The sequence below is a fragment of the Denticeps clupeoides genome, chromosome 5, assembly GCF_900700375.1.
Source record: "Denticeps clupeoides chromosome 5, fDenClu1.1, whole genome shotgun sequence".
In the NCBI taxonomy this organism is placed as follows: Eukaryota; Metazoa; Chordata; class Actinopteri; order Clupeiformes; family Denticipitidae; genus Denticeps; species Denticeps clupeoides.
This window is the reverse complement of record NC_041711.1, coordinates 19660183-19672880: the sequence shown is the minus strand read 5'-3', so window position 1 is coordinate 19672880 and position 12698 is coordinate 19660183. Positions and strand designations below refer to the sequence as shown.

Sequence of the window (12698 nt, the reverse complement as noted above, 5' to 3'; positions counted from 1 at the left end):
CGCTGTTTCCCCGCCGAAAAGAGCTCCTCATACGCAGCCATAGCAGCGTAAACAAACAGGGATTTAGCGACCCCGCTATCTGTAGATGGGAGCCGAGTTGCGGCGAGCCGGTTCGCAGAGGCGCGTAGAGAACGGAAAGCGGCCCGTCTGGACGGAGCCACGGAGCGCTCCCGACGTGCCTCGTTCTCGGCCGCCGTCCGTCTGTTCTCGTTTTATTATGTCGAGACTTTAGCGGCGTCTACTAGTAGCGTTAGCCCTTTAGCCGCGCGGCGCACTCGCAAGAACAAGCGACCTAAAGTGGAACCGAAGCCCGCGCCATAAACCAGCTACACGGGCAGAGTAAGGTGCGCCGGAGCGGCGGTTCTGGTTTGACGCGGAACCGCGGACGGAAAATGCACCGCCAGCCGCGCCACAAGTGGACAAGACCTTGAAGAAGGGGCGAAGACAGCTGGGCGCGACGTCGCGGCGGGTTCTTCACGGGATTCGGTCCGCTCGAACCTCCACACCAGACGTATGGGCGACGCGGCGAGAGTGGCCTCATTGGACCGACTTGATGAGCGGCTTTGAGACGGGACTGCGATGTTCAGTCTGATGGCGAACTGCTGCAGCTGGCTGAAACGCTGGCGTGAGCCCGCCAGGTGAGCGTGTGGCTTCCGTAACTTTGGCAAAAGTTCTGTCATTTAATATCAATATAATTTCTCTCTATATATATATATATTTAATATCATGAAGATGTCCCATTAGTCTAACTCTCGGTGGCAGCATTGAGTAAAGTCTGAACTGCCACCCCGGGGTGCCATTGGCTGGCACCCTCTCGGTCCCGGGTCACTGATTTGCTGGAGGTGAGTGGAAATCCCTCGCTAATCCCAGCCCGTGGCACCAGGGCTGAGGTGTCTGTGCGCTGGCGGTCCGGCCGCAGCGTCTCTCTTCATGAAGGCGTCCTGGCTGCAGAGGACCGTCACCTGGATAGTGCGCTTGATGTCCTTGCGGCGGAAATGCCGTAGTTAAGTATCCAGGCCGTGTGTTGAGTGAGTGAGAGGGTACCCAGGGCAATTTCTTTAGAGGGTGGAGTTCTCGTGCATTTTTTTTTTTTTTTTTCTTTTCCGAGTTTTTATTTGTTTATCTGCTGTCTGTCTGCTTTAGGCATGGCTGCCGTTTCAGGTTATCACAGGACCACCTAACCTAAACAGTCATGTGTGGCGCGTCCAGGCAGGCGCCCTAACACCACCAGCTCGGACTCCTGCTGACTCACCAAATCTCTTCATATCCCTGTGTGCTAGTCTGCCATCTAAGCCCTTCTTAGCATTCTCTAGATGTGTGGATTTTAGGGTCATGGGTCTTAGGCCACGGTGTTGTTATGGCGTCTCACTGTCTGCATCAATTATGGAAAATGGGGTGGGGGGAAATCTTGTCTCTTATTTTTGATTTTCTTTTTGCGAATGCAGAAAAGTGACACTTGTTATGGTTGGGTTGGACAACGCTGGGAAGACCGCTACAGTCAGAGGCATTCAAGGAGGTAAGTGTGTCTTTGGGATCGACTCCCCATTAATGGCTGTGTGTGTACTTTTTTTTTGAGGGAACACTAAATGTACACTAAGATGATCCTTTATTCGTCCCACAAATGGGAAATTTACATTGTCACGGCAGGATGTGGACAGTTCAAGATATGACCAGCAAAAAAACAGTAGCACATATAAGAATAATAGTATCTCAGTTATACAAGCTGTACACTGACAACTTTATATTGTAACGGTATTTACAAAAACTGTGCAAGGTCCTATTATTCTTTCATATCTTCATATCACTCCTATATCCAGAATATGGTCTGAAGTGGAAAAATACCTGTAATTATATATGTCTGATGTGGGTATCTTCGTGGCTCTCAGAAAGCCCAGTGGACGTGGCCCCCACAGTGGGCTTTTCCAAGGTGGACCTGAAACAGGGCAAGTTTGAGGTCACCATATTTGACCTGGGAGGAGGAAAAAGGATCCGTGGCATCTGGAAGAACTACTACTCCGAGTCCTATGGTGTTGTGTTTGTGGTGGACTCCAGTGATGTCCAGCGCATCCAGGAGACAAGAGACACGATGGCCGAGGTCTTACGGCATCCACGGATTGCCGGGAAGCCCGTTCTTGTGTAAGATGTACACCGATGTACACCAATGAGCCACACACTTCTTGCTGCGTTGTGTTCGGTGAGCGGTAGACATTCTCTTGCCTGTTTTGTCCTGCCCCCAGCTTGGCCAATAAGCAGGATCAGGATGGAGCACTGGCTGAGGCCGACATCATTGAGAGCCTTTCGTTGGAGAAGCTTGTCAACGAGAACAAGTGTCTATGTCAGATTGTGAGTTTATATTAATCTGTATACTAAACATGACTTTTTTTAATTGGTAAATTCAGCTTTTTAAGATGTTCATGTGTAATGTAAAAGCATGGTTTTTTCGTTTGAAATTGAAATTAGCCATGTTCGTGTATCTTGCCTAGTAAACTTTATGTTTGTGTCAGCAGTCAGTAAATTAAAATAAATTGTGGGTTGGACATGCCTTTTTGTGTCTTTTCAGGAACCTTGCTCGGCTGTTATTGGGTACGGAAAAAAGGTCGACAAGTCAATCAAGAATGGATTGAACTGGCTCCTTAACAGTATCGCCAAGGACTATGAGGCGATAACTGAACGGGTTCAGAAGGACACGGCAGAACAGAGAGCTCAGGAGGAACAGGACAAGAAGGAAAGGGCAGAAAGGGTTCGACGTATCCGGGAGGAAAGGTCAGGAAACCAGCAGCAGAAAATTTGACTTTTTAGAGTCAATGCTTTATATATTATTATATATATTTTTAAAGCTTCATCTTCAATATCAAAGCAATTGCAATTTTAAAATGTACTTTTTCTTTTGTTTTAATTTTTCTTATTTTGAGTGAAGTTGTCCATTCAAATGAATTGTTTCATTTCCATGCATTCCTTTCTTCCCAACAGAGACAGGCTGGAGCGAGAGGAGGCAGAGCGAGAAGGAAGGCCAATACAAGAGGAGGATGCCGAAAATATCAATATGTCCAACCCATTCCAACCAATTTCTACGGTTATTACTGAGGTGAGCGAAGCAGAATAATTATGCTCTTTACACTCTTTTGTGGACATGCTGAATGTTATTCTGTGTTGTTGATTCACCTTGTGTCTGCAGAATGAGGATAAACTTAAAAAGGAGGTGAAGAAAAGGGAAGACTGTCATGTGGTTAGTAATGAGGAGAGAAGAGCCCAGCCATCTCAACAAGAAGAAGCTGTAGATGAGGAAGATGAAGAGGAAGAGCAGGAGAGTCAGAGACAGACTCCGGAAAGCATAGAGTCAGGTAAGTATTCTGCTCCGAACCGTTATTGCAATATTTCCAACTGAATGAAATTGGCTTACTTGTTGTGTAGCCAACAGTTTTAAAAAGATGTTTCTCCTTAGGTCAAGTGGACCAGACAAAAAAGAAAGTCATAAAACTGAGGTTGAAACGAAAACACAGGATAGACCCCCTTAAAACTGAGGAGGTCCCAGCAGAGAGCCCCACGCCTCCTCCACCTCCAGGTAAATTCAATAAAATACCATTTGTATTTAATAAAAAAGGTTGAATTGGTACAGAATGCTTGATGCATGTTGTGTGCTTTGAAAAGAATCCCTCTTGTTCTCCTTTTAAACCATCTGAGGAGCTAAAATAGCAACTAATAGAAAATAGCATAAGTGACATATCAGAACAGAGCCCCGGATAATCTCAAAACTAAATAAACATGTCCTTTATCAAAATTCTCTATCGAACATCAAACTATTTATCACTGAAATCTGTATTTTATTATTTAGTTTTTTTTAATCCTTCATGTCACTTTTTTTTTTTTTTTTTTTTTTACTTTTTTGTTTGTAGTTGGATGGGCTACTCCCAAAGTTTCTAGACTTCCCAAACTTGAACCACTCAGCGATACAAGACATTCTGGTAAACAGGATCACTTAATCTGCCATGTGTCAGCATGTTCACCACTAACATGGTCGTGTCTTCGGCTTTATCCGTTGTTTTTCCCCTTTTTTTGCTTTATCAGCCAACTCATTGTGTGTGTGTGTGTGTGTGTGTGTGTTTTTTATGTCTTGTCTTAATTGTGTTTGCACCTACAGCATTTGTCTTGGAATGTCTGGGTTCTCCACAAAAACAAATTTTCCCATCTGTCTCCTTGAATACCCAATGGCCTGCAACACTTGTGAAAAGTCACTAACGGCATGAAATCCCATTTCCTTTTTCTAATCTAGCTGGAGTCGCATGTGCAGTTTTTTTCATTAATATTGCTCACGTGATTCCTGTAATACATGCATGACTTTGTGCTTCCTGTTATCTAACAGTGTAAGTGTATGTCTGGGGTGGGTAACTGAAGCTGTTAATTCGTTTAAGTATGTTCATAAATGTGTTTTCATCAATACATTTTTAGATTCAACAGTAATTCAACAGCTGATGTTATAAATGTGTTTCACCTTCTCTTCCTCCTCTCTCTCCTATTGGCAGATTTTTATGGGAAGCCCCTCCCTCCTGTAGCAATCAGACAGAGGCCTAACAGCGACACACATGATGTCATTTCCTAACTGAACCCTCTCACCATTTCACTCTTTCATTTCCATGAATTTTACATTTTTATTTTTCCCCCTTTTCTTTTTCCCAAGTGCGAGCTGTCTAGAGGGGCACAGAAAAGAAGTTCCCATCACACCAGACTGCATGGACACCGTAACTTGCAGCCAATCAGCAATGCAGAGATGTATTTTCCTGGAAACCAAATAGCCAATGACTGAAGGAGGACCTGTCACAGGGCTCAAATTTTCCCGTGGGAGATGTTCAGATGCGGCTCGATATATGTAATATACTGTACTCACAGTACTTTGGGAATGAAAAGCTTATAAAACGTATATTTTTCTGTGAATTGTGTGTGTGTGTGGGGGGGGAAGTGCTCCTTCCTTTATGACGTTGCTCTTCCCTTGGATTGAACTATTCTCCAGACAGTATTAAACACCAGTGACAGGACAGGTTACTTATCACACTACTACAACACTCAACATAAAACTGTGATTATGCAAATCTGCAAATAAACTTGGTTTTATTTGCACATTTTCTCTACAGCCACCTGCTACACTCCATAATGTTTTTTTAATGATCAATTTATCTATATGATGTTGCTCAATTAGAATATAGCAAATGTGGCAAAACATGCAAAGCTTACTGAGAATGCTTTTCATATTTTAAAAAAATTGTACATGTTTATTTGGGGGCTAAAAGAATGTTCATGTGGTACATACCTTTCCACGTCTTCCTATGTTTATCACATTAATTTTTTTTTATTATTCTGATCTGATTCTATTTTGAATAAGATGTGCATGTATGTTTTAATTATGCTCTGTGTCTGAAATTTCTGCTGCCTTCACATTACATGTCAGGAGGGGCCTTTTATTATTATAAAAGAGTTTTAAGCCAACTTTGTCAAGAAATTTATAGTTAAAACGGACAGTTAAATCTTCCTGCATATGGCTTTATAATATCAATATTATTTTAAACTTCAGATAGTTTGATGGTGGTGACAGAAGATGATGTGCCTCAAATCAATGTAATTCATAAGGATTTAGGTCTTGAACCACGTTTTCAGTACACTATGTTTAATAAGACTTTTTTTTTTAAAATGATTATTGTAACGTCACATTTGTACCTAATTATTATCTTTTTTAACTAAGCAATTGGTACATTGCTACTGTCATGCTACTGTCCGTATAGGCTCATTTCTTGTAGATTTTTTTTTTTTTTTTTTAAAACACCTGTCACATTAAAGATATTTTGACGTAACTGCGGAGGTAGTATTAATTTCAGCTTGAAAATGTAAAAAATTCTCGATATCTATGTGATAGTTTATCTTTTGGGGAATCGTGGCAGTAAAGGTCTTTGCAAGATTTTCCTGTTGCGTTCTTGTGGGATTTAGGGTGCGGGCCAGTGGTCGCCTAGCGGGTAAGCAAGCGGATTCATAATCGAATGGTTGCGGGTTCAAACCCCGAACCGCCAAGGTCCGCGGGGTCCCCACGCCTTCTACGTCTGCCCCCTGCTCGCTAATGGTGCTGGGTTTAATGCAGAGGTGTCATAATGACGCTCACCCCACTTTCACAGTGTAATTGGTCATCAGTTGGGTTCACGTCCCGCTACTGCTCCCACGGCAGCTAGGAACTGTCGTTGCGCGCTCGCTGCGGTGCACGGACAGATGTTGGAGACGGACCGTGTCTCCCGGGCGACCGGGGGTTTGTGATGGTGTGCGCGGCCCGGTGCCCGCTGCTCTGGGGAGGCCGTGGGAGCGGGTTCTGCCGCGGAGCTGCGCTCCCTCAGCTTGTTCTGCCGAGGAAAGTAAGTTTAGTGGCAGTCCGAGGCCGATCTGGCGCACATTTATGATCAGATTTAACACTGCTGTCGTACCCAGAACTGTACCCCAAGACCGTGCATGTGGGGTATTCAAAATTGAGGACAATATCGGGATGAAGTCCTGACTCACTCACAGTATGATTTGTATTGCATGCTGCTTTTTAAAGCTGGGAAATATTACATATTTACTGAAACTGTCCACGGCCCTGTTCCTGGCTTTAGCTCATGGATTCTGTGATTGGTTGTAATGTATAGTTGGTTTTCATAAGGCAGTGCTCTTTCATTAAGATGGTGCCGACATGACTGATAATATACGATCTTGCTAATGTTTTTTTAAATCTATATATAAAGAAGAGGCAGGTTTGTCAAGCCGTATTGGACCATTTCGACGCTCAGTATGGAAAGGAGCTTGGCAGCTTGTGGTCCAACGCAAGGTGAGTCCAGTGCAGCCTCATGAATAATATTCATGAGCTGAATCCCTCAGAAGATCTTCGTATTGGTGTATTGCTTAGACGGAGACTCCCTCCCTTGTGACAGGTCTGTGCTGATGAACCCAGGCTGCTGGCAGTATGGGGTGATGCTAAACCGTTTCGCGGATCTGCCCGACCTTCGGCAGACTCTCCTGGAGCTGGGATACTCCAGCCTTCTGCCCTGCTCTGCCGTCGGCACAGGCTCTCTGCAGTGTCTTGTCCATGAAGGCCCTGTGCGTCTCTCCACTCAGGCTCACAATGCAGGTTGCCTGAAGGATTATTTTCTCATGAATGCAGCCTCTTTGCTCCCTGTGTTGGCCCTGGGTGTGAGAGATGGAGATAAGGTTCTGGATCTGTGTTCAGCTCCGGGAGGGAAGGCTGTGGCCGTCCTGCAGAGTGCCAGTCCTGGTGTGTGCACTGGATTTATTTTGCTGTAAAATGCTGTCGGGACTCACAGTGTTCCAGCAATTATTCAGTTGCTTTATTTGCGTTTAGGTCTGCTGCATTGTAATGAGCTGGATAATCGCCGGTTTATTTGGCTGCAAAAAACCCTGGAGTCGTTTGTCCCCCCTACTCAGGCTGACCGACTGAAGGTGACCAATCTGGATGGGAGAGTCATTGGTCACTCTCAAAAGGGACAGTATGACAAGGTAAGGGCGGCCTTGCACTTCTTAATCGCGAGGCAGTGATTACACTGACTTAATGTTAATTTGCTGCATAGTTTACTGACCATGGATTTTTGTCTTATTCTATTTAATTAATTATCCCATCAATAGAAAGGCTTGGAAAGATGGGATGAAGCTCCCAGACTAGAGACTAGGGTTAACGCACAAAATGCCACAGAATTCTACGTTGGCCGCGTTGTGCGCAGAAGCTGTTGGATCGCCGCCTTGCTGGATGTTTTCTATAAGTAAAGGGTAGATATTTAGATTTACAGTCTTTCAGCATATTTAGATCCAGCAGTCTGTTAAAGACCCGTGGGCTATTCAAGATGGGGCCAAGTATTTTACTTGGAATTTTATTTTAAATTGTGCATTGTTTGAATGTTTCTGTTGGAATTCATTGCTCAATAAATATTTCATAGTTTTGAAGTATGAATATTAATGAGCGCAATTGCAATGCATTTACAATATTGAGATAAGTACATACAGTCCCAGCCATAATGGTGCGAACAATAGCATAGAGTTTTGGTCTCAACTTTTGACCAAGCATTTCCAGGGTTCTTTGTTTTTGCCCAAACTTTTCATTTTGGTCCATACATAATAGAGACCCCTGTTGTGCATGATGACAGGATATAGGTTTTTTGAAAATAACCATAAACCTAAAAAAACTGGAAACTTGTCCGTTTCCTTGTCATGTGAGATGTTGTCCACCAGGTGTCAGTCTTTTAACTTTATCTGTGAAGGCTTTCAGCGTTCAGTGATAGATGACCCCTTTGTCCCTAAACTGTGCTGACTCCCACAGCTCCCTGGTTCTGCCGAATAGGCAGTCCTTCAGCATCATGGCCATTTACTCTGAGATTAAAAACTCATCTGCCTCCGCCCTGCACAAGATTTTCATAACCACATTCATTTAATCATATGATTATGGAAATTGGGGCTTGTTAATTTGCGATTAGATGGATTTTGAATATTAATTGATGGGATTAACCGTCCGCAGACACTCTTGTTCTGTTTTTTTTTTTTTTTCGTGATCATCTTTAACATTGTCTTTCTGATTGCATGGCCAGAAATAAAACTTTCACTCTGTGCCTCAGGAGAGGCTCAGTGGGAGAGAATCTCTGTGTGTGATAATCTAGGTACTTCTACTCCCTTTGAGTAATCACTGTCTGATTTCTGTCTAAGGTGGGATTTGTGAGACATAGTTTGGTTTAGTGTTAATTCGCTCCGTTCTCCTTTTTACCTCCTCCCTCAGGTGCTGGTGGACGCCCCCTGTTCCAATGACCGGAGCTGGCTGTACGCCCCTAATACCCAGCAGGGGGCGGTATGGCTGAAGGAAAGGGAGGGGCGACTGCCCCAGCTGCAGATGGAGCTGCTCAGGTATGTGAGTGACGCTCACACAGACAAGTCTTCCTTGGACAAGTTTGATCGTTATCAATAATTTATCAAACGCCTCCGTGATCCATGGCTACCGAAGAGAGATGTATGGGTGTAAAATTCTCAGGGTTCGCCTGTCAGCTCAAGTTGACGAGTTCATTGGGCAGTCAGCCTGCCCTCTGCGGTGCTGTACGTTTGGCTGAGCGTAATCTTACATTTGGTGTGGTAGGGAATGTGAGATTGTGTTTGTGATGTCTGCTGATTGCCTGTGAACAAGGTGTATTATGAGCAAAGACCTTGCACTACACGTGCGTGTGATGATGTATTGACAAGAGCTGCTTTCTATCACCTTAAATGAGCAAGTAGGGTGCATGAGAACTGTCAGTCACTACCTTGGGCACCCCCCCTTTAAAACCCATCTAAAGCTCAAATGATTCCACATTAACAATAAGGATTGGGATGGTAGTTTCTCTCCAGTATACAGAAAGTTAACAAGCATGTATGCATATCTAACAAGCAAGCGTGCTAGCAAGTATGTTTTATGTATGTTTTACATAAAACGTTAGAAAACATTAACTACATGCAACTGAGGCAAAAATCAGTCCCTGGATATATTACTCTTTCTTTTTTTTTTTTTTTTTGACAGTTCGGCCCTGACTGCAGTTCGCCCGGGAGGGACAGTGGTCTATTCCACCTGTACTCTGTCCCATGCTGAAAACCATGCTGTGGTGGAGGCAATCTTAAATTCCTGCCCAGGAGTGGAACCTCGGAGCCTGGAAGAGGATATTGCCATGCCGCTCTCAGAACACTTTACATTTGCCTCCCCCATCACCAGCACTGGGCTACTGGTGGTCCCAGACCATGGGCGAACGTGGGGACCTATGTTCGTGGCCCAACTCAAGAGAACCCATTGAAATCACTTGTGCAGTCGCTGTTGGTTCAGTTACTATATTGCTTTATTAAATAATGTTTTAAATAAACTACTTTTAAAAACCCGTTTGTAATACAGTACATTTGTTTGTGATTGTGTGTGAGTGGCGAGGGAGGTTCAAAATCCTCTTAAGAGACCTCTGTAGGAACATCAAACCTTTGATTTTCTGCTATTTGCAGAGATTGATTTTGGATGCCATTTATATGGTTCCTTAATGCAGGATATAAATTACAAGAAGAATGAAATACAGAGAATTTATCAGACTTGGAAAGGTTTAAATTCAGTTACTTGTGTTTATGATCTGCTGTGTGTTCCCTCACTTGGGAGCAACAGAACGAGACGTCTACAGTATGAGCAATTTTGAGCTCAAATGTCAAAACAAAAGTATTATTCAAAGTAATTCATATCGCCATAGTATCTGTATAATTTAAAGACACAAATTCAAGCATTTAAAGAGCCAGACGGTGTGGTTATGCTTTAGATAAATGTTAACTGGGATTAGATAACAGTAAGCATTCACTCACTCTCACTCAATTGTAACAAGGGTCATGGCTGCCAGAGCCCATCCCAGGGCATTGGTGCCCAGGTCACCTAAGACCATTATGCATAACAAAAATATATATTCATAAAAAAAATTGAACAGCATAAGGGAACGCTCACAGATAATCAGAAAAAACAAGTGCAGTATATGCACATTGCATCTATATTGTTGTAAGTATTGATTTATTAATCAGGTTGAATTTGACTAATCAGTCCTGATTGTGAACATACGCCTGCAAATGTGGGTGTGTGTGATTTATGAATAAGGGAATTTTCGAAACTCTCTACACTGAGAGATGTGAGAGAGTTGAGTATGTGCACCCTTCTGAAGTGTTATAGCCCAGTGTCGCCATAAAAGGTTGGGTTGATGAGTATGTGTGTGTGTGTGTCAGAGAGAGAGAGAGAGAGAGAGAGAGAGAGAATTGGAGAGGGGTTTGAGCACTGGATGGCATCTTGAAGAGAGGTGTCAGCACTTTACTGATCGCTTCTCCTGAATAGCTCTGTGGATGATTATCTACTAATTAGCACTAATTGGCTTTTTTTGCTAAACAAACAATTCACAAAACATATGATTATTATTTATTTTGATAGATTTTTCTATAATACTTTCAACTAATTCTCTTAAGATTCTCCACTTGTATCTTACATAAGCCCAAGCATAGAAAACCATAAATAGGACACTTTCAAAAATCACATAGAATGTGAAGTTTTACCAGATAAATTACAGAATAATGGAAAAGGGTAATCTATCAATGAAATTATTCATAATGTACCCTGGTACTTGAAAGGCTTTCAGAACCAAAGGGAATTAAATTATTACAGTAATTATGTTGCACTTAAAATGACATGTTAAACAATACCTGTAAACAACACAAGCCAATTAAACACTTGAGTGTGATTGATCTGTGATGTGATCAGATCTTTCAAGTTTCAAAGTTTCAAGATTCAAAAATGTTAATGAATCCTACTGGGTACTTAGACCTCGTGTCTACTAGGTTTTAGATTGAGTGAGAAAATATTACAGCCCACAGAACTGAGGTGGGTTGCTTGTAGTTTTACAGAAATGTCCATTTATAGAATGAGCTATAAAGAAACATTTTGGAGTTATAGCTTGAGTCCAGTCCAGTTTAAGTTTAAATGGGGGTAGCAACATTTGAAGTTGAAGTTGAGCTTTATTGTCATTTTAGCTACATACGTGCTAGACAGTACATCGTGAAACGAAATAACGTTCAGAACCTGGTGTAACATTTGTACATGTACAACATTTGAACGATTAAGGTACCTTTGGTATGCTTTGGTACCTTTTTTCCGGATGGTACAAGGGTGAAGAGTGCATGTGAAGGATGTGTAGAGTCCGTCACAATGCTGGTGGCTTTCCTGATGCAGCGTGTGTTGTAAATGTCCATTATGGAGGGAAGATAGACGGTGAAGAGACTATATGTAGGGTCTTGTGGTCCAATGCGGTGCAGTTCTGGGTTTTCTTGGCTGGTTATTGAGATTCCAGGAGAGGTGCTCCTCTAGATGAACACCAAGGAACTTTGTGTTCATGACGATCTCCACACAAGAACCGTCGATATTCAGTGGAGAGTGGTCCCTCCATTGTCTTCAACAATCATCTCCTTCGTTTTGTCCACGTTCATGAACAGATTGTTGACCTTACACCAGTCTGTCAGTCGTTGCACCTCCTCTCTGCATGCTGACTCGTCGTTATTGCTGGTCCCACCACGTTATGTGTATGGCTCATTATGGCTCAGCTTCTCGACCAGGGGCCACCAATGAATGCTGAATGTTGTGTTGAATGCTGTATTGACGTCTATGAACAGCATGTATGCGAATGTGTCTTTGTTTTCTAGGTGGGTGAGGATCAGATGTACGGTGGTGGCGATTGCAGAGACAGGAGTTAGTATTATCTGTAATTCATCAACTGGATTTTTTGATGGCATCACGCCCCAATCTAAAAACTTTAATCATAATTATAATATTTATTTATGTGTACAATGCAAAACTCTAATCTCGATGTCCATTACTGAAAACATATGTGCATATGCAAGTAAAGTTATGCTTAACAAATGTAAATTTTAACCAAAGTACTTGGCTTGATTGAATAGGTGTAATGGGTTACATTAATTCAATAACTGAAATTACTGTTAAACATGCCCTAGAGTGTCCATCATTATTAAAACAATGGGTCCAGGAATTTTTCAGCACCTGTAAAACTCTATATTTGAAAGAATGTAGAACGAGAACTATCTAAAAAAATCTCATTAATCTTACATCAGTCAAATTAATTTAATGAACACAAAAAGTTATGTTTATCCAC

General features: G+C 42.5%; 2 protein-coding genes across 8 annotated transcripts; both read left to right on the top strand.

Annotated features, from left to right (window-relative positions):
- The first annotated feature begins 34 nt into the window (after window positions 1-34).
- arl13b (ADP-ribosylation factor-like 13b) lies at window positions 35-5393 on the top strand. Of its 7 annotated transcripts, XM_028981571.1 has the most exons (11): window positions 755-1028; window positions 1144-1271; window positions 1446-1516; window positions 1887-2136; window positions 2238-2343; window positions 2561-2763; window positions 2971-3085; window positions 3176-3341; window positions 3443-3562; window positions 3894-3962; window positions 4521-5393. In XM_028981571.1, the coding sequence occupies exons 3-11, from the start codon at window positions 1462-1464 to the stop codon at window positions 4595-4597; spliced, it is 1161 nt and encodes a 386-aa protein (XP_028837404.1). In that variant the 5' UTR covers window positions 755-1028; window positions 1144-1271; window positions 1446-1461; the 3' UTR covers window positions 4598-5393. The 7 variants fall into 7 exon arrangements, with proteins under 7 accessions (XP_028837400.1, XP_028837399.1, XP_028837401.1 ...); XM_028981567.1 differs by lacking the exons at window positions 755-1028; window positions 1144-1271 and adding an exon at window positions 35-638; XM_028981566.1 differs by lacking the exon at window positions 1144-1271 and having other exon boundaries at window positions 751-1004.
- A 767-nt stretch (window positions 5394-6160) lies between these two features.
- Window positions 6161-9827, top strand: nsun3 (NOP2/Sun RNA methyltransferase 3). The gene is made up of 6 exons (XM_028981574.1): window positions 6161-6386; window positions 6753-6835; window positions 6939-7279; window positions 7367-7521; window positions 8786-8910; window positions 9554-9827. Exons 1-6 carry the CDS (start codon window positions 6291-6293, stop codon window positions 9819-9821), a joined length of 1068 nt encoding a protein of 355 aa, XP_028837407.1. The 5' UTR covers window positions 6161-6290; the 3' UTR covers window positions 9822-9827.
- Window positions 9828-12698: the final 2871 nt, after the last annotated feature.